At 43.9% G+C, this 21,781-nt stretch overlaps 1 protein-coding gene across 8 annotated transcripts in view; it reads left to right on the top strand.

Annotated features, from left to right (window-relative positions):
* SETX (senataxin) overlaps positions 1–21,351 on the top strand; it is an 89,206-nt gene extending 67,855 nt beyond the window's left edge. For 4 of the 8 annotated variants that reach the window (XM_032418183.1, XM_032418182.1, XM_032418180.1 and 1 more), the window contains exons 19-26: positions 159–308; positions 1,359–1,466; positions 4,520–4,707; positions 5,734–5,826; positions 7,369–7,533; positions 11,763–11,861; positions 13,315–13,402; positions 17,286–18,020. In XM_032418183.1, the coding sequence (XP_032274074.1) occupies positions 159–308; positions 1,359–1,466; positions 4,520–4,707; positions 5,734–5,826; positions 7,369–7,533; positions 11,763–11,861; positions 13,315–13,402; positions 17,286–18,020 (1,626 nt within the window). Of the gene's footprint in view, positions 1–158; positions 309–1,358; positions 1,467–4,519; positions 4,708–5,733; positions 5,827–7,368; positions 7,534–11,762; positions 11,862–13,314; positions 13,403–17,285 lie in introns of those variants that run through there. The other 4 variants (XM_032418179.1, XR_004301117.1, XM_032418184.1 and 1 more) reach the window with 4 other exon arrangements.
* The last annotated feature ends 430 nt before the right edge of the window (positions 21,352–21,781 follow it).

The following is a 21,781-nucleotide window of genomic DNA, read 5'->3' as shown; positions in this document are numbered from 1 at the left end:
AAACATTTCTGCCGTTCTCTAGATTTGAGATTCCCCCTCAGCGTTCACCAAATATTTTTATCACATAATAAATGTTGGATGTTTTACAGTAAAAATAGGCCTCCCATAATCAATTTATATACAGGGAAATATTGATTCATCTTTATTTGTTGTCTTAGGTTCAAGGACGCCCACAAAAAACACAGAGCATCATCATCTTAGAGTCTCATGTCATCTGCTGCACATTGAGCACAAGTGGTGGTTTACTGCTTGAGTCTGCTTTTCGTGGGCAAGGGGGTGTCCCCTTCAGTTGTGTCATTGTCGATGAGGTCAGTAGGCGGTCAGCGGTATGACCTGGATGTTGCTGTGAGGGCCGAGTCTTGAGGGAACCGTGCTGCTGCTGAGTTAGAGCAGAGTCCTTGTGTAGCTGGTTTTCACCTGCTGTCACATGTGTGTAGTCTCTTATGTTGAAATGTGCTGCTGACGGCCCCCCCACGGTTAAAATGGCTTTCCCAGAATTGGGATTATATAGTCTTAAGGATGCCTGACTGTTCCCAACAGATCCTTCCCAAGGAGTATCTCGCTTCTGCTTGGAATAGCTCTGGTTCCCTTTTGAAGCAGTTTTAATATAACTTTGGACAGCTCTGAGCCACAATGTTTTCAGCTAACATCCTTTATTCGTAGTTCATTCATTGAGCAAGCATTTGTTGGGTACCTACTGTTGGCCAGAATGTAGAGCCAGAAGACAAAAGACGTGGAAAATGAGATGCAGAGGATCAATCCAAGATCCAGTTTCACCAAAACGAAAGAACAGAAACCATGGAAATGATGAAATAATTGAAGAAAATGTTATTGAAGAGAAGCTTGAGTCTTGCAGATGATGAGGCCTGCGGGGAACAAGGAAGGAAGGGGGTGGCAGGGAGAGGGGGGGTCACACAGCCACGCAGTTCCCGTGGGCAAGTGCCCAGAGGGAACAGAGAACATAGGACTGGGGCATTACACGCCTTCCAGCCCGTGGCTGGTTCCCAGGTGGTCATGGTACCCTACTGGTGCCAGCTTCACAATGCACCTGCGGTGGTTCTTCTTAATTGATTGTTTAGAGTGTTTGTTTCTGTTGTTGTTTTATCTTCTAACCAAAAAAAAAAAAAAATCCTTATTTTTTTTTTCTCATTTTTCTTATTTTTTATTATTTTCATCACCTGGTGTTCATCACAATAAGTACTTTTCAGAAATCCTTATTTTTGATACTCAGTGCAGAAGGAGAAAGTGTGATACTTTTCTGAATGTTAGAACTTTTATGAATTAGATAAAGTATACATGGATAAAGAAACAGCAAAGATGATTAAGAACACTTTCTCATTCTGTACTTTCTTCCCAAGGCCGGGCAGTCTTGTGAGGTTGAGACTCTTACTCCACTCATCCATCGTTGTAACAAGCTCATCCTCGTAGGAGATCCTAAACAGCTCCCTCCCACGGTCATTTCTATGGTAAGTTAGTTTCATGTTCATACTGCTTTAAAGTGGAAGGGCCTTTTTTGTTCTTGTGTTTGGAGGGGGTCTGTCTTGGATCATCATCTCTTATTTGGAAGGCAAAGTAGGGAATGGCTAAGGAAAGAGAACCACTGTTTGAATTTTAAGAGTAAAAGTCTGTAAAAATGTCCCTTTGTTCCTGATTGTGCTTATGTGCATGTGTGACCCGAGCAGGGCGCGTGCCCGAGACCTGAAGACGAGAACGACCGTGTTCCGTGTGCGGCCTGCTCTATCTTGGGGAAAGGCGGTGCACAGCTATTTTAAGGGCTGTATCCAATCCATTTTAGTAACATAAACACCAAAACAATAATAAAAGAAAAATTTTAAGTTTCCTAACCTCCTGATTTATATTTAAATGTATGCAAATTTGAAAACGTTATCAAGAGTACTTTAAATGTACTCTTAGAGTACATTTCCAGTTTTAGAAATCTGTGTCCTGTCATACAAAAAAAAAAAAAAAGATACGTTGTGCCTCTCTCGTCCTCTGAAAGTGCAGTGTCAGGAAGAGAAAAGGGGTCGTGAGCCCCGCTTGTGGGGAGGACCAACCAGCACCTTGAACGTGGCCCGCCCCTCTCTGCTGTTACCGCACCACAGAGGGCTCCTAGAAATGCACACCAGAATCGGGACTTTTGTAGATGTTTTGGGTAATCTGAATAGGTGTAGACCATGGCTTTGAATTTAATTAATAGTTGTATATTTCACTAATACAAAGATTGTTTGTACAGAGGAGTGGTTGCATAAATAACCCCAGGGAACAGATCATTTCAAAGCATGTCTGTTCAGTTGTGGAATGAAAGCAAGTGGTTTTTGTTGTCATTACTGTGTTTTGACTTCGGAGTTATTGAAAATGATAGTGCAGCTCTTTGACATCTGAGCACACGTGCATGATCACACTATGGTGTTAGCCTAGAAGCACACCCGAGATCTCTGAGTGAAAACCTGTGTCCGTAGGAAAAGCTGCGGGTGATTCTGTTCTTGGAGAATAATGAAGAACCGACTCTGTATTGCATTTCTTTTAAATAACATGGTATCTCGCAAATTTACTGATTTAACTTCTTGAAGGGACTCAGCATGTAGTGAAAAGGGATTTTTTTTTTCCTTTTTTTTTTTTTTTTAAAGATTTTATTTACTTATTTGACAGAGAGAGACATAGTGAGAACAGAAACACAAGCAGGGGGAGTAGGAGAGGGAGAAGCAGGCTTCCCGCGGAGCAGGGACCCCGATGTGGGACTCGATCCCAGGACCCTGGGATCATGACCTGAGCCAAAGGCAGACACTTAAAGACTGAGCCACCCAGGCGCCCGTGAAAAGGGATTGTTGATGGGCCCCAACTTTACTGCTTACTTTGGTGATTGATAAAAGCAGCAAAAATGAGAAAAATCTGCTTGGGCTTATTATTATCACAGAAATAATATGGGCTTATTGAGAAAAATTTAGAAGATAATTACAAAGTTAATTTTCTCAACATGCTTTTCTATCCACCTGTTTCTAAGAAGAATTACTGGGAACAGTTTAGTGAGTATTTTAACAGATTTTGCTGGGCATTTGTGTGTTCGTTTATTCATTTCTTTCCATCAATATTGAGTGCCAGCCTAATTCAGGCACTGTTTCAGGTGCTGGTGTTAAAACAGTGAAGAAAACAGACAAAAGTCCCTGCCCTTTTGGAGCTTGCATGTAGGGGGTAACAGACAGTAAATAAGTCGCTAAGATATGGTATGTCAGGTGGCTATAAGGTTTGTGTGTGGTGGTTGTATGTGTATAGGGTTTGCTTTAAAGGGGGCAGAAGCATTCTGTGCCAAGTTGTCTTTTTTTCCAGTCTGTAAATAGATCAGGAATATCCTTCCATGTCAGAACGTAGAAATCCACGTCATTCTGTAGGGTAGACTCAGTCTTTTTCTGGAAGTGGAACTGTTGTTACCTTTTTCTTTTTCAAAATAGGTTTGGCTAACTTGTGAATAGATCAACTTCTGGGGATGTAGATGAAATCGTTGGATGTCTACTACTAATATTTTATTTAGTTACACAGACTTACTTAAAATCACATATAGAAATAACCTATGATTTAGGAAGTAATGCCTTCCCCCCCCCCTCCTAATTTGTGAAATAGGTTTTTCGAACTTCGCACACACGTCTTCAGCATCACGTGTGAAGATCCCATATCCGTTGTCTTAGTGCATTCTTAAGTGCACATTTGCTTCTAGATGATTTAAGACACAATACTTCTTGAATATTTGTATGATGTTGACATCGAAAAGTATATCCCACGGCACAGCTACAATAACATTAGAACTATTATTCTCTTCATTTATCTTTTAGGTCACTAATTTTTCAGGTCTTAACTCATTAATAGGTTTATGAAATCAACTTAGTAATTATTGTCACTTGTCTTTCTCCTCCACTGGAATACAAATTCTGTGGCACTTGATCTAATTCACCTTAACAGTTTCAGCACTCCAACTTTTAGGTGCTCTCAGTATATGTTGGATGGATGAGATTGGTCTTTAAAAGGCTTGTGTACAATGACAACCAATATTTCCATCTGTGAGAGAATACCTTAGATATAATTGTTAAAATCTGTGTTGCAATTCTTTGTTTCTTTTATTATTGATTCTTTCAGGTGACCTCTGTTAGCATCAAAATAGCTTTAGTTATGGCCATTACAAGATCACATCTTTTCCTTTTTTTTTCTTTTTTTTTAAGTAAGTAGGCTCCACACCCAATATGGGGCTTGAACTCACAACCCTGAGATCAAGGGTCGCATGCTCTACCGACTGAGCCAGCCAGGTGCCCCAGATCACATCCTTTTCATAAGCAGTATGTGGGTTTTCTAAATAAACTTTTATAGTCAAGCTACATGGTTTTTCAAGGCCTGGAGTCAGAAACATCTTTCTCTGAATCTGTGGTTGTTGGCCATCTTACGCCGCTCACATATCAGAGCTCAGTTGCTGTTCTTACAATAGTGGGAAAAGTATAAACAAATGCTTGGAAATTGTTGTTCTCACCCTTTCCAGAAAGCACAGGAATATGGCTATGACCAGTCAATGATGGCACGCTTCTACAAGCTGCTGGAAGACAACGTGGAGCACAATATGATCGGCAGGCTGCCTATTTTACAGCTTACTGTTCAGTACAGGATGCACCCAGACATATGTCTCTTCCCCTCTAATTATGTTTATAACAGAAGCTTGAAAACACATAGGTGAGTTCCCATTCATTGCTTATATTAGCTTATTTTTATTTGTGGGCTTAGCTGCTTAGGAAGAATAGCTATTTTACTGTGTTCTTAAGTCGTCATAAAAAGCATAAATCAGAGGTTTAATAATTTTTTCTAATTACAAAAGCCATGTTGATTTTAGCAAATGCAGATAAAAAAGAAGGGGGGAAGATTGCCCTTATTTATGCTACCCAGAAATAATCACTGGTAACATCTTGGTATATCTATTTCTAGTCCTTGTACTATGCATATCTTTTTTTACTTTTTTACTTTTTAAATTTTTGAAAAAAAGAATCACACCATACTCAGCATAGTACAGTTCTTTGACTTACGATGGAGTTACGTCCCAATAAACGTATCATAAATCAAACCTACCTACCAAACATGGCTTAGCCTGGCCTACTGAAACGTACTCAGAACACTTACATTAGCCTACAGTTAGGCAAAAATCATTAACACAAAGCCTATTTTATAATAAAGTGTTGGATATCTCGTGTAATTTATCAGATACTGTACTGATAGTTACAAACAGAATGGTTGTCAGCGTAGAAGTTGGTTACCTTCATGACTGCGGGGCTAACTGGGAGTAGCTCCTCACTGCTGCCCAGCGTCTCGTGAGAGGATTGTACTGCGTGTTGCTAGCCCTGGACAAGATCCAAATTCAAAATTCCAAGTACAGTTTCCACCGAAATGTATTGCTTTTGCACCAGAGTTAAGTCAAAAAATTTTAAGTTGAACCATCCAAAGTCGGGGACTTGTCTGTATTCTCTGGCTTGCTTTTTTCACTTACTATATTAGGAGTGACTTTTCAATTGCAGTTATCTTTAATTGCATCGATCACTCTCCTTAGCCTAGAACAGAAATAAAATCTGTTTTTTACCTTTCACTAAAACACATTTTGATAAAATAAGGTATTTCTTATCCTTAGCTCCCTCTCTAACAAAAAAATAGTAATAAAAATAAAATATTTTCTTATAACCTGTATTCTGAATGGTGGTTGCTTTTTTGTAGACAGACTGAAACCAGTCGGTGTTCATCAGACTGGCCATTTCAACCTTACTTGGTGTTTGATGTCGGAGACGGTTCAGAAAGACGGGATAATGAGTATGTTCTCCTCTCTTCAATCCCCAGGGATGGTCCCAGAGTTGTTATTTTTGTTCATATTTACATGGGAAACATTTTCCATACATCTCTTTGCCTAGTGCCAGGGCACAGGCATTTTTCTGGAGCTAGGCTACTAGCTTTTCCTTTATTATCATAAATTACTAATATCTTTCTCTATACGTTTCGGCTTTTTAGTTCTTCTTAATTGTGTAATGGGGATGGTAATCCCTAGCATGGTAAGCACTTGAGTAAATACATGCTAATAAGATCACAGCTGTTGTAAGACAGACATGGCCCCAGTGCATGGCTCTTGTGATCTAAGAGGAGAGACAGACACAACTGGGTAATCGCCAAGGTAATTACTTATTCCAGCTGGGTTAAGCGGTGTGAGGATCAGTATAGATCCATTTGAATTAAGGTAGGAGACAGAGGGTGGACAGTACCTGATGTCTGGGATTGTGTGTAAGGGAACGTATTAATGTGGTCTGTGAAGGATTGAAAAGGAGTGGTGACTGCTAAGTAGGAGAAACTTCTAAGGAGTTAGGGCGTCTTGTGAGAAAATAGAGGGGTGATGGTCTGTAGGCTGTGTTTGTTAGCACAGGTCCTAGCATGGAGTACGGGGAGAGAACAGATACCACCTCTGTGTCCCTGAGCGCTGTAGAGCAGGGGGCGTCCTCAGTAAGGATTAGGTATTAGCTGAGCTACTGAGGTGTGGGGACAGGACATTGAGTGAAGAAGTTAGGGATACAGAGAAGCAGTTGGCCATAAGCATTGTTGGGGGTGAAGGTCACAGAAGAGTGTTGACCTGAGAGGTGACCAAGTAAAGTAAATTAGACTTCAGTGATGGAAGAGAGAGCTGGCTAATGGGGTTTTCTGTCGAGTAAGTCAGAAGTTAAGATTGTGGGTATTAAAGGCCCTTAAAGTGAGAGGCTAAGGTGGCCTCGGGCGCAGTGCATGTTGCTCCTAGAACAGTAATGACGGGGTGCGTGTAGTTTGGGAGGTGAGTTGGGAGTGCAGGAGGAGGCCAGTGAGGATGCAGGCCTGCTGCAGGATTCCATGTTGTTCACCTCTGGGGGCTACGTCACATTTAGCCTGTGTGGATGGCATCCCCTCGCCGTGTGGTGCCCAGCCAGCGTGGGGAATTAAGAAAGATAATATGATAAAGCACTTTTTTCAGTGTGTGGAAGATAGCAAATTCTTAGTGTTCGCTATTTATTATTCATATCTTCGTTATTATGAATACTTTTGTTCTGATTGTTGCTATCCCTGTTATAACAAATGAAGATATCGGTGAGTAAACTTCAGTTGACTTCAGAGTCTTTTCTTTCTTACAACCTCCTGTTTCACTGGGTGGTTATAGGTCTTCAAGTATGCAATATTAATGGTCATTATAACAGCTTCTTTGAGCCGCTGATGACTGAATAAAGGTGAAACATATCTGCCTGCCCTTCACTGTAACGGAAAACAAAGTAGGACTGAAGCTAGCAGTTGGACTGCTATTAGTTTTGATGTGTTTTGTTTTGTTTTTTTCATCTTATTTAGCTCATATGTAAATGTTCAAGAAATAAAACTGGTAATGGAAATAATTAAACTTATTAAAGACAAAAGAAGGGATGTTACTTTCCGGAACATTGGCATAATAACCCATTACAAGGCTCAGAAGACGATGATTCAGAAGGATTTGGACAAAGAATTTGATAGAAAAGGGTGAGGCATCTATATTTTTACAGATATTTCCAGTTTTTCTGTTGAATTAAAAAGAAGAAAGAGGGGATAAAAGGAAACCTAACTCTAGGAAATGGTCCTAGGCCGTGGTAATATAGCAGGAGGAGACTCAAGGCTTCGGTCATGCTGGGTAGGGAACGCTCAGACTCCCGGCCCTGCAGACCAGCCATAGACAGAGTGCCTCCTGCTGATCGGGATGTCCTCACCACCATTGGCAGTGGAACCCACTGAGAAACCCTCCAGGCCTCTTCCTTTACTTCTATGACTTGTTAATCTGAATTCTCATTCTAGTAAGATTCACGAAGTAACACTTTCACTTAGAATAAAGTATTTAATCCTTTTCATGCCTTTATGTACAGGATGAAGATCATGTTTTTGTCTCCTTCTTACCTCAACAATAAAATTAAAGATTAATTATTGGAAATCCATTAATTCAAAAATTTCTTAACCTAGGAACACACAAGCTACCAAAATTGGCTCTAGAAAAAAATAAGAAAATTTGAACAGACCTGTAAAAAGTAAAGATATGGAGTTAGTAATCAAACACTTTCCAACAAAGGAAAACCCAGGACCAGGCTTCACTGGTGAATTCTATCAAACATTAAGATCAGAATTAATACCAATCCTTCTCAAACTCTTCCAAAACATAGAAGAGGAGGGAAGACTTTCTAACTCCTTTTATGAGGCCAAAATTACCTTACCAGAGCCACGGAAAGACATCACAAGAAGAGAGAAACTACAGGCCAGTATCCCTTATGAATATGGATGTAAAAATCCTCAACAAAATAATGGGAACTGAATTCAGCATATTAAAAGGATTATACACCAAGACCATAGTGGGATTATCTCAGGAATGCAAGGTTGGTTCAATATACAAAAATCAATGTGACACAACATATTAATAGAATAATGGGAGAAAACCCGCATGATCATCTGAGTAGATACAGAAAGAGCATTTGATTAAATCCAACACCCTTTCATGATAAAAACATTCAATAGACGGAATAGAAAGGAACTTCCTCAACCTCATAAAAGGCATCTATGAAAAACCCGCAGCTAACATCATATTTGATGGTGAGACTGAGTGCTGTCCCCCCAGGATCAGGAAGGACGCCTGCCCTCACCACTTCTGTGCAGCACTGTATTAGAGGTTCTGAGCAGGATTATTGAGCAAGAAAAGAAATTAAAGGCATCCATATTATAAAAGAAGTAAAACTATCCTTTTTCATAGTTGGCAGGACCTTATATATCAAAAACCGCATAAACCATTCATTCTAATGAGTTCAGCCAACTTGTAGGATGCAAGATCAGTATATAGAAATTAGTTGTATTTGTATACAGTAGCAACTAGCAATCTGAAAAGGAAATTTAAAAAACAATTGTTTATAATGGCATCAAAAAGAACAAAATACTTAGGAACGAATGTAGTAAAGATGTATAAAACTTACACATCAAAAAGTACAAAACGTTGTTGAAGGAAGTTAAAGAATACCAAGATAAATGGAAAGATAGTCTGTGTCCGTGGATTGGAAGACTTCGTGCTGTTGAGGGGGCAGCACTCCCCAGAGTGATTGATCTACAGATTTCAGTGTTGTCTCTGGCAGAATCCAGCTGCCTGTTTGACAGAAACGGACAAGCTTAACCTAAAATTCACGTGGAAATATCTTGAAAAAGAACACTAAATGTTGGAGGGTTCACACTTTGCTATTTCCAAACTTACTGCAGAGCTGGTTATCAGAACTGGTACTGTCCTAAGGATAGACATAGAAACCAGTAGAATAGAATTGGGAGTTCAGAAATGAACCCGTTCATTTATGACCAGTTGCTCTTCAACAAGGGTGCCAACGTCATTCAGTGGGGAAATAATAGCCTTTTTATAAATGGTGCTGGGCCAACTAGATCTCCACACGCAAGAGAATGTATTTTTTTTTTAAATAATGCACAAGTGGGAGGGAGGGGCAGAGGGAGAGGGAGAAGGAGAATCTTAAGCAGGCTCCACGCCCAGCACAGAACCAGACACGGGGCTCCCTTCCCACCCTGAGATCATGACCTGAGCCAAATCAAGAGTCCGAAGCTTAACCGGCTGAGCTGCCCAGGCACTATGAAAATGAATTTTGACTCTTGTCTCACACCATACAGTATAATGAACTTAAAGTGGATTAGAGCACTGAATCTAAGCGATAAAATTATAAAACTTGAAATAAAGGTATAAATCTGTGTGACTTCAGATTAGACAACAGTTTTTCAGCATGACACCCAAGCACAAGTTACCAAAGTAAAAATAGATAAATTGGGCTTCATAATTAAAAATTTAGAAACCTTTGTGTGTCAAAGTACACCATTTAAAAAGGGAGAAGACAGCCCCCAGAATGGGAAAATATACAGATAGTTCCTGATTTACCATGGTTTGACTTAGAATTTTCCAACTTTATGTTGGTGGGAAAGCAGTACACATTCAGTAGAAGCTATACTTCAAATTTTGAATCCGGATCTTTTCCCCAGCTGGTGATGCGCAGCACAGTCCTCTCGCGGTGCTGGGCAGCAGTGGGCGCAGCTCACGGGCAGTCCCGCGGCCACTGACAGCCATCCTGTACCTATCCTAGAGCAGTGGTCAGTAACTTACGTGAGATAGCCAACGCTTTATTATAAAATAGGCTTTGTGTTAGATGACTTCGCCCAGCTGTAGGCTAATGTCCGAGGTAGGCCAGGCTAAGCTACAGTGTTCGGTAGGTTAAGTGTAGTCAATTACATTTTCAACTTGGGTATTTTTTTTTTTTTAAAGATTTTATTTATTTATTTGACAGAGTGAGAGACAGCGAGAGAGGGAACACAAGCAGGGGGAGTGGGAGAGGGAGAAGCAGGCTTCCCGCCGAGCAGGGAGCCCGATGCGGGGCTCGATCCCAGGACTCTGAGATCATGACCTGAGCCGAAGGCAGACGCTTAACGACTGAGCCACCCAGGTGCCCCTCAACTTGGGGTATTTTTAACTTACGATGGGTTTATTGGGATGTAACCCATCCTAAGTCAAGGGAAATCTGTACTTGCAAATCATGTATCTGAATTATATAAGGAACTCACACAACTCAAAAATAAAAAGTTAAGTAATCTAATTTTTTTAATGGGCAAAGGATTCAAATAGCATTTCTCAAAAGTAGGTTGTAAACAAATGGTCCACAAGCACATGAAAAGATGTTCCACATCATTTGTCATTAGGGAGATGCAAATCAAAACCACAGTGAGACCCCATGTCATCCATCTAAATGACTCAGAAAAACAGACAATAACAAGTTTGGGCAAGCATGTTGAGAAATTGGAACCCTTGTGCATTGCTGGTGAGAATGTGAAATGGTAGATCACTGTGGAGAACAGTTTGGCAGTTCCTCAGAAAGTGAAGCATAGAGGCACCTGGGTGACTCTGTCAGTCAAGTGTCCTCTTGATTTCAGCTCGGGCCTGGCCGTGATCTCGGGTCGTGGGATCAAGCCCATGTTGGGCTCCCTGCTGGGCGTGGAGCCGGTTTGGGATTCTTTTCTCTCCCCCTCCCGCTCCCCCAACATTCACATTTGTGCTTTCTCTCTCTCAAAAAAAGTGAAGCGTAGAATTCCTGTATGACCCAGAAATTTCACTCCTAGATAAATACCTGAAAGAATTGAAAAAATGTTAGCACAAGAGCTCGTAAGTGAATGTTGATAGCAACATTGTTCATAATGGTCAAAAAGGGAAAACAACCCAGATGTCCATCAATTGTAAATGGATAAATAAACCATGGGGTATCTGTACAACCAAATATTCAGTCCTAAAAGGAGTGTAGTACCGTTACACGCTACAGCAGGGATGAACCTTGAACATGTTCTAAGTGAAAGAAGCCAAGCAGGAAAGGCCACATATGTTATGGTTCCATTTATAAATAAAATTTCCAGACGGAAAGTAAATTCGTGGTTGCCAGGCCTGGAAAGAGGGAAAAATCGAGATTAACTGCTAATAGGCACGAATGAAGGAAATGTTGTGAAAGTACATAGTGGTGATGGTTGTACAACATAGTGAATATACTAAAAACCACAGAATGCTATACTTTAAAGTGGTGAATTTTATGTTACATGAATTATATATTGATAAAAGATACCATGACAAAAGCTGAAAAAATGCTACTGTATAAATATGCATATTTAATAATTAACGTTTTTCAGTAAACATATTTGTCTTTTGTAAATAGGCCAGCAGAAGTAGATACCGTGGATGGGTTCCAGGGCCGGCAGAAGGATTGCGTTATTGTTACGTGCGTCAGAGCAAATACCATGCAGGGCTCAATTGGGTGAGTGTCACTGGCTTTTTACTTGTCTGTAATCTTGAGTCAGATCTGTTTTTGATCACTGTTGGAGAATATCATTATTTGCGGTATTTTCCTTTATAAAAACTTGTGTCACTTCATGAAAGTTTCCTTTTTCACTTGTAAAGTTGATCCACTGTCACGTCTGCTTCTCTTGGACCTTGTCTATCACCCACGTCCAGGGGCAGTCTGTTCTTTGACCTCCTAAGAGTAACCTAACTCTTGGCTCGGGGGTAGTTTGCAGGGGGCTTGTCCTCTCCACGATCTGTCATAGAGTGGCTTTTCGTCTTCTCTGTGTTTTTGTGCTTTGCTAAGTTTGTAAACCTTAACTCCTGTCAGTTTACTCACTAAAGATGCCAAGGACATTGTAATGAGTGACAGAAAACTCCCCTGAGTCTCAGAGCCCTGAGACTCTTGTGTGGCTGCCTTTTCCTGCTCTTGAGGAGCAGGTGAAATTTATAGATTATAAATGAGTTTTCTTGCTCTTAAAGAAAATAGTAACATGAGTTACCTCTTCCCCTGTTTGGAGAGAGTCTACATGGACAAGTGAAGACATTGGTATCTCTGGGGCATCCTGTGAAGCAGAAAGGCCACCTTCTTCGTACAGCAGTTCTATTATTGCTGAGCTCTCCTCAGATGTGTTGGTACATTTGTCTGATATGTGTGTGCTTCTCCTCTGGCTCCACAACATTTTACTGATCTCAGATATACTAAGAATAACTGATCTAGTAGCGTGTTTTTAGGATGTTTCTAAAGCTTTAAGGATGATACTGTTAAGGGGCGCCTGGGTGGCTCAGTCGGTCAGGCATCTGCCTTCAGCTCAGGTCATGATCCCAGGGTCCTGGGATCAAGCCCCGCATCGGGCTCCCTGCTCAGCTGGGAGTCTGCTTCTCCCTCTGCCCCTCCCCCTGCTTGTGCTCTCTCTCTCGCTGTCAAATAAAATCTTTAAGAAAAAAAAAAAAATGACACTTAAAATTCCCAGTATCTTTTCCAAGTCCAAATAGGAGATTGACAGACAGATGCATCACTTTCAAGGAAAGCTCCAGGCCTTTTGTTTCCAGGTTTTAATGGGAGTTGCTTCTTTGCTGGGGACCCTGTGTTGGGAAGAGGGAGAAAATGATGTACCATTAAAGAAGGAGAAGGATGGGTGCCTGGGTGGCTCAGTTGGTTAAGCGACTGCCTTCGGCTCAGGTCATGATCCTGGAGTCCCTGGATCGAGTTCCGCATCGGGCTCCCTGCTCGGCAGGGAGTCTGCTTCTCCCTCTGACCCTCCCCCCTCTCATGTGCTTTCTCTCTCATTCTCTCTCTGTCAAATAAATAAATAAAATCTTAAGGAGAAGGAGCGCAGGGAAAGCTCTCTGAAGCACTGTCTCTGTGTCACCTACACTTAACGCTAAGTCATTCTGCAGAAGGAAGTAACTTTGTTTTTATTGCTTAGATTTCTGGCAAGTTTGCAGAGACTGAACGTCACCATCACACGAGCCAAGTACAGCCTCTTCATCCTCGGACATTTAAGGACCCTCATGGTAGGTGCATTCTCAGGACCAGAGTGCTCCAAAGTTTGCCCATTGTGACTGATACTCGGTTGAGGTTTTGTTTTTATTTTCCATCAAAATGGAATTGATTGCAGGGTTACAAAATAATGAGCTTCTTCCCACTGGTTGTCCTGTCCTTCAGCAACTTCTGTCTGGGAACTTTTATAGATGTAAACTGCTAACCCTTTCCCAGTCCAAGGCCCAAGTATCCACATTATCCATAATGAAAAAAAAATTACGTCTCCATCATAGGACTGTTGAGATCTATAAATCCATCCATACATCTAAGGTGCTAGAACAGTTGTGGGCACTTAAGCACACACTCAGCTACTGTGGCTGTTACTGGCCCAGCTTAACGCCAGCTCGAGGGAGTTTGCAAGAGGAAGCTTGGATCTTCTTTTCTGTTTTGGCATGGGGAGCGTACTGCTCACCCTGTGTCACTTGGGTGGGGGAGGCCGTGTCAGAGCTCCTCTAGGAGACGGGGCGGGTTTACATCCGTGGTAGGCAGAGTGTGGCCTCCGTCGGTGATAGCTGGCTAACACAGGTGTTTGCTGCTTGCCTCTTCAGGGGGTCACAACTTCGAATTCTTCTCATTTTTGTGTTTCCCAAAGTCAGTGGTTATGTTAGGAGAAGAGCTAACTCATTAGATTTTTTTCAGTATTTTTCCCATTTTCTGGTTAGTACCACCAGAGGGCATTCAAATACAGTCTTTCCCATTCAGTTCTTCCCTACATCTGTGGTCTTCAGCTTCTGTTATTTGTGTGCCCCCTTGAAGGAATTTTTAAAAGCTGCATACCACCTATTTTTAAGTTGATATTGAAAATTTGTTATGGTAAGTTTAAGTATTGCTTAAGATTTTGCTTTTGAATATATTATAAATATTGGCATTGTAAAATAAAACTATTAAAAATCTTTACATCACTCTTTTTTTTTTTAAGATATTATTTATTTATTTGAGAGAGAGAATGAGATAGAGCATGAGAGGGGGGAGGGTCAGAGGGAGAAGCAGACTCCCTGCTGAGCAGGGAGCCCGATGCGGGACTCGATCCCGGGACCCTGGGATCATGACCTGAGCCGAAGGCAGTCGCTTAACCAACTGAGCCACCCAGGCGCCCTCTTTACATCACTCTTAAATGAATCCATTGGAACAGATAGCAGTATGATTCTTTCTGCTCTTTGAAATTGAATTTCCACTTGTACTTGTTTGGGATAAAATTCAGGGGGATATATATTTTTATAATTTAAAAGCCTTTCTGTTATCTCACACTGTTACGTTTCTCTGCCACAAAAATTTACATATAAATTGAAAGTTTAAGAAGTATTTTTATAACTACCTGGGGAAACTATGTGAAGGGTGCACGGAACTTCTCTGTACTTTTTCTGCAACTTCCTGTGAATCTGTACTTACCTCAGAAGAAAAGATTTTTTTTTTTTATTATTTCTTAAAATTTTTTAAAAGATTTTTTTATAGAATTGTTTTTCCTGGTACCATAAGGATCTAAGTGTTAAAAAATGATTTCTTATCAGTTGATTAACCTATTAGAATTATCCTTTTTACACGGTTGAATTTTGGTAATGTTTTAACCTGAAAGGTAAAAAGTGTATTAGAGCTATGTGTCTCCTAGCGACGCCCTGATTGAAGGAGGCTTGCTGGGCACCCCCGGTTTTACTGCCCCCTCTCTGTGGCACCCGGGGATCTGCATGCGCCTTGGCCGTGGTGGTGCACCCCCTGGAGCGCCTGGGCATGGATGAGTGGTGACTGCGGGACGGAGCGGGGCGGGGGTGTCCCCAGAGCACGCGGGGAGCTGGGGTGTCTGCACTCTCGGAAACCAGTGGCACAGAAAGACCAGAATAGGAAAACTCCCAGGGTATCACTTGGGCTCTCCAACTGACTTCTGTGGTCCTTGGGGCTTTTTTCCTTTTTTTTTTTTTTTAATTCTTAGCCCAATTTCCCTTACGGAAACGGAATCGATGGTGAAGGTACTTGGTTTCCTCTGAGAAACCAAGAGTAATAGATCCTTCTCAAAACTGTTTTTGTGATCCTAGGATCAGATTAAATACCAAGTTGAGGTGCCATAGACTTGGCAAAAAATAGCAGCGAGGCCATCTGCTTCACGTCACATCTGTGTTTGAGCCTCAGGGTGAGATGCTCTGGAGCGCTCCAGAGTGAGAAGGAGGTCCAGGCCCCGGGCCCAGTAGTGCTCGCGCGGGCCTGTCTGGTGCATGCCGGCCCTGGGCGTGCGCGTTGTGCATGAGCCTTCAGCCCTCACACAGTCCCAGTTCGTCCAATCCAAGAAGCCATTACGATAGGAATCATTATTTTATGTATTACTATTAAACTGTGACACTATTTTCACGTAGAATTTTTATATTTATTAAAAGAACTCTTTTAGGCTTGTTTCGACAAGACAGACTTCTATCACCCTTGTTCATACATAAAAGAGAAAATACAAAATGAATAGGCTGCAATATTCCTGGAAGGACTTCACTTTCCGAGTCTAGCACTACAGAATCATTCCCCAGGTCCCAGTCACACACGTCCTTGTTTCTGCCACAGACTGTTCCCTGTGCAGTCAGCGGGTTGGGGACTGCACATTTCCTAAGGGTACCCCACCAGGGTCTCCAGGGTTCTCTTCCAGCTCCCAGTCTCCATTCTCCCAGGCGTTAGTGCTGGTACTGTCTTGTCTCATCAGAAGGTATCTGTGGATAGGTTTTCAGACAAGAGCTGGGACTCAGTCTTTTTTTAAATGGTTTATTGACTGAAAGTCAAGGGGTTGTGGTTGCCTAACCATGAATTCCTCCAGGATTAGGTACTTGGAAACTGCTACCTGGCCAGGAGGTGCCCCAAATTAAGAAATGTTAAATGTGAAAACAATGTGCATTTTAGAATCCATTAAATAAAACATTATGCCCATTTTACAGATGAGGAAACAGGCTCAGAGAGGTTGACTTGACCACGGTCATGCAGCAAGTAAATACTGCTGCCCTCACCCAGTTTTTTGAATAGGGCAGGAGGCCACGTGAGGGCAGCTGTCTCCTCCTCTTTCTTTAGGCTTTGGATTTTCTCCTCTCACGCTCACGTTCTGATGGTTGTAAAGTGGTAGTTTATTGCTGAGGAAAGTCAAACGGGAAGAGAGGAGAGATGTGTGCAGGTGGGGTTTCCTTCTCCTTAGGTTTGCTTTCGTAACTTAAGTTCCTCCAGAAAAGAGACAGACAGTGGGAAAAATCTGTGGAATAGTTGTCTCAGTGGATTAAGACAGTTTAGCCCTTTGGAGTCTGGGAGGCCTTTGGGAATTCAGTGAAGGCTATGAGCCTCTTTCTAGAATAGCCACACACACCCAAAAGTTAGGGCTCTCTGAAATCAAGCCTTCCTGCTCCAGAACATTAGCCTTTCGAGAGATAGGCAAGACTCTAGATCAAGTGTCCAAGGGAACTTTCTGGGATGACAGAGCTGTTCTGTGCACCATCCAGCACACTAACCACTAGGCACGTGTGGCCCCCGAGCACTTGAAATGTGGCTGGTGCAGCTATGGAACAGAACTTTTTATTTTACTTAACTTTAACTAATTGAAATGTAAGTAGCTACTCGTGGCTGTAGACAGCTGGTCCGGTCTGCAGAAGCTCTGCTTCCCACATGGCATGAGCCACAGGGTAAAATGGTGGAAGTTCTTTCTCATAGGCAGTGACTGGTGCTCTTTTCTGGTAACGTGGCTTCATAATTCCGTATTTGAACTTATTTTTCCTTTAATGGATTCTTAAGAATCTGTTCGTGAAGTGTATTTATTATTATTCAGAAACGAAAGCAGAAACTTCATGCTTCCCAAGCGTATGAGTGTTTTGGGGGTGTAATTGTTTTTCCCTTCTCTGTTTCAAGGAAAATCAGCACTGGAATCACCTGATTCAGGATGCACAGAAGCGGGGTGCCATTATCAAGACGTGCGACAAAAACTATAGGCACGACGCAGCGAAGATTCTGAAGCTCAAGCCCGTGCTGCAGAGAAGTCTGACTCACCCTCCCGCCGTAGCCCCGGAGGCGTCCAGACCCCAGGGCGGCTTGCCCAGCAACAAGCTCGACAGTGAATTTGCCAAGACATCTTTCACTTCTTCCCTGTATCACACGCCCCCTGAATCTTCTGGTACTGTCACTACAAAGGACCCTGAAAGGCCTCTCCTTCAGGACCGGCTTCGGGACCCACGACTGCTTAGGAGGATGGGCCTGGACCCCGAAGCCAAAGGGGTGTGCCTAAGGGATCCGCAGCCCTTGAGCCCCCAGCATCCCGGAGCGACACCTCCCTCGGGCGAGCCAGGCTTCCCTGGGAGTCACCAGGATCTGGGTAGCGCACAGCTGTCCACTGCCAGAGGAACCGCTCTGAACAACTACAAACCTCACGCGCAGTGTGAACCTCCAGCTGCTGGGACTGATGTCTCCACAAGTAAAAGATGTGACTGGGAAGGAGGGCTCAGCCACAGAAGAGAGACCCGGGCTTTCAGTGAGGGCGACCAGGACAGGTGGAGCCCGGAGAGCCACTACTCGAAGAGGAGCCCTGGCTGGGACAAGAGGGGACTGGAGAAGGAGGACTGCAGCTCAAAGAAAAGAAGGCTTTTATAGTGAAGCCACATGGCACAGACTGTCAGCCATGGCATCGTTGCAAACTTAAGGTGACCAGCTAGTGGGACTGTCCAGATAAGATTATTTTTTTTCCTTAAAGGAGTTTGTGTGCTGTTGGAAAACATGGAAAATGTATCCTAACACCTGAGCCTCTTGGTCATCTTCCACAGTTTTTTGTCAGTTGTAAAAGCTTTCAAGGGCCTTTGTGTGTCTGTAATACTGTCCTTGAAGTCGGAGACTTAGAATGTTGAGCTCCTGTCCTTCTGAGATAAGGGGTCAGACTGAGGCGGGTGTTGTAGAAGTTGAAATGTATATTTGTATAGCAAATAACAAAATCGTTTTAAAATGTAATCTAGTAGACCGCTTTTCTTTCCCCTACTTAAAATGTTAGTCATTTTCAGCAGAACAAACTTTATACTTAAAAAACAAAACAAAACAAAACAAAAAGGTGGGAGGAGGAGGGCAGGCCCTTTCAGATGTTGTTCCGGCAAGACCTGTTCAGCAGCCCAGGTATTCTGGGAGGCAGGGTTCATGCCGGTGGGTCAGACGGCTCTAGTTCTATTTAAGAAAACAAGTGGAGTCTCCTGGGGGAAACTTCGGGCAGCCGAGTCCTGTTCGGTAAAGTTCTGCTGCTGTTGGACGTTTTCAGATGAGGCTCTTGGCACAGGATATTGCACTGCTCTGATGAGTCCAGCCTCCTATTTCAGGAAGCACAGAGTTTCTAGCTAAAATTCCTGTTCCCCTTGAAATAGACGCAGATGAAACAGAAGAATAATTCTTGACCTACCATTCAGATGCCCCCAGCATATTGTGAGTGTCCCGTAACTGGTGGGTGACAGGTCCCACGGTTGCCGGGGCTGGAGCAGCGTGGGGACCCCTGTGCGTGAAAGCCGGCAGGTTGCCGGGAGAATCCAACCAGATTGCTCTGGGGGAGCCTGGGGAGCTGCATGTTAGATGTCTACCCAGGGGCCTCGGGTCACCGACCTGGCAGCTTGGGATCCAGGAGGGCCAGCCAGATAGAATACTGTAGGCGGGAAAGAAACACCCTTTCAGAAGAGAAGGCTGAAGGGAAGTGCAGACATTGGAAGTTGAGACCCAGGAGGAGAGTTGACAGGTTTCCTGTGATCTTTGGAGACTGTGTTAACTCCTGAAAAGATGCCACTTTTGTAGGGTCATCTGGTTAGAGGGGGTTGTGCTGTGGTTTGGGGTGCCGTGGGGAGGGGATGTTTGAGTACCTGCACCGGGGGTGGGGGTGGGGGGGTCACTCATTGCAAAGTCCAGTTTTCCAAACTCACAGACATGAGAATATATGGTATCAACAGTTTGCACCTGTCAGAACTAGTGGTTTGTCGGGAATGCCAGGCAGCCCGTTGGCTAACTTGGTGAGGGCCTCCCTTTGAAGATTACTGTGCACCGTTTGAAATTTTGCCATCTGCTTTTTAAGCAAAGAGGGCTTCGTGTCAGAAAATTCTACTGAAGCTGGTTATTAAAAGCTTTAAATGTTTGATTGCCAAAAGTTTAGACATTCTGCTTCTTCATTACTCACGTCACCCCAGCAGGGGTCTGCTGACGTCGAGCGGACACCCCCGGGCCTCAGGGAGCACACGCTCCAGCCCCACGGTCGGCCTGCTCCCTGCGTGCAGGTAGAGCATGGGTCCTCGGCCGGCAGTGTGAGAAGGGGCAGGGCGAGCCCCACCCTGTCCGGGTCAGGGGCTCTCTAAGCTTCCTGCTTGTGCCTTTGGCAAGAAATGGCACTGTTACTTTGAGTTTACTTTCCTTCTACTCTTGAGCAGGTTCTTGGCGGTAGCGGTGTAAAGGGCCTAAACTCTGTAGGCTTAGCAGGCGTGACAGACACAGTTGGGGGTCAGGAACTTCTCCCTCTGCTGGTGCAGCACGGGGACTAAGAAGGAAGGGTTCCTGTTCCCAGGCTGCGGACTTCGCTGCCACGCCCGGACCGTGGGCTTCCGATGAGCGTGACGTGTGCTCTCAAAGGCCCTGTCCGTCCGCTGGTTGCCCACACGCCCCATCCAAGCCTGTGCCCTGCCGACCTCTCCCTGCGAACGCATGCCACCTGACGCTGCATTTGAAACTGTTTGTTGTTCCGCTTGGTAAAAAAATATTGGTATAAAGCATTTCCTATGTGTAAATGGGGCCCTTCTCGATGTGGCTATCCCAGCAGTGTTGGTGAGTGGTAGTTAATCTTGCAGAGTGAGGAATACGGCTGTTTGCTTCGTCCTTGCCACGGCACTACAAGAAAGTGGCCTGTCTTCTCACTGTTCGTTCTTTCAACATGAATATATTCTGCTTAAAAACTTGTTTTGCTTCTCTATATATAATTTTCCTTGGATTTATGTGCATGGTTTATTTGGTTCTATGTTTTCATGTATCACCAGGAGCAAATTTGATAAGTACATGTGAATAACCTCCTGTAAATGGATTTTATAACAAAAATGTACTAAACTATTTTCTAAAATTAGTTGCGCAAATGATAATTCTTTGCTGCAGCTTTGACTCTACGCTCTGAGTTCACAGCTGGGATTTGGTAGACAGTACCCCTCTTTGTGAAAACCTCCATTTTAAGAGAAACTGGTGAAATTAAAAGTGGAAACCGGAAAACTGGCCTGAGTTAGGTGGGATTCAGCGTCAGTGTGCTCAGCAGAGTGCTTCAGGCCCGTTCAGCCTGCCGCGTGGTCTGTCTGCAGACAGCACATGGTGGGGATTTGCTTTATTCCAGAATGTTCTCCAGCCCCCCCCACCCCCGGCTCTGGGGGTGAAATCTCATCTGTGAGGTCACGAGGTGTGTCACGACCAGCCCTGGTGGCCAGTCCTGTTTGGGGGCTTGGCCCGACAGAAAAGCATGCTCACCTTCAGGCAGAGGCTGGGGAGGGTAGGAGAGGCTGGGCGGGCGTGAGCGGAGCCCCCAGGGACACGATGGGTGCAGACGTGCAAGTCAGGGTGACTGCCGACGGCCACAGAAGTGAGTGCGCTTCCTTCGCGGTGTGGGACTCTGCCGCACTCCTGTTGGAGGGCTCTGGCTCATTCCGGGTGTGCGAGCAAGTCCCCAGGAGGGTGAGATGACGGATGGTGGGTAGGGGCCTCCTAAATTCACCAAAGGACCTGGTGAGAGACCAGTGCTCCGAGGGCCGTTTCATCTGTGGAATTCATTACTGCCACATCTGTAGTGACGATTTTTAAAGTCATTCCTGCCCGACTCACCCACGCAGTCACCACCACCTCCCGGGGGCCGCCATTCATTGTTTGAGGAATAAATAATTCAGGGAGGAAACAAAAATTTAGCTTCAGCTTAAGTAGAATTTACGTATCGTGCAGCACACGACAGCACTTTCTGTACTCGAGGGACCCCTCCGTCGCCCTTAAAGGACCTGAGTTCTTGTCACCCTGCCCTCCTGTACGGAGGCATCTGCCACGTCGAGTGGCATAAATGGTATCTGTAGACAGATGGGGTGCTGGAGCCCCGCGAGGCGGTCCGCGTGGGCCCTGCTCCCCAGCGCTCACGCTCACCTGTGCTGGTGGACGTGCTGGTGGACGGGGCCACCTTTGTGTTGCAGCCACCTGCCTGCAAAAAGAAGTGCTAACGTGGCGTTTTCAACCCGGGGACGCGCTTCGGAGTCCCCTGGGAGCTTTGGAAACATTCTGCCCCTGGGCTCTAGCCGAGAATTTCTGATGTAATGGGTCCGGGGCCCCGCGCTTGCTGCCTTTTACTTTTTTTTTAAACTCTTAAACTCACTCTCACGTGATTC

The sequence above is a fragment of the Phoca vitulina genome, unplaced genomic scaffold (genome assembly GCF_004348235.1).
Source record: "Phoca vitulina isolate PV1807 unplaced genomic scaffold, GSC_HSeal_1.0 scaffold21, whole genome shotgun sequence".
Taxonomy (NCBI): domain Eukaryota; kingdom Metazoa; phylum Chordata; class Mammalia; order Carnivora; family Phocidae; genus Phoca; species Phoca vitulina.
The sequence above is the reverse complement of the archived record's forward strand: the minus strand, read 5'-3'. Positions and strand labels throughout refer to the sequence as shown.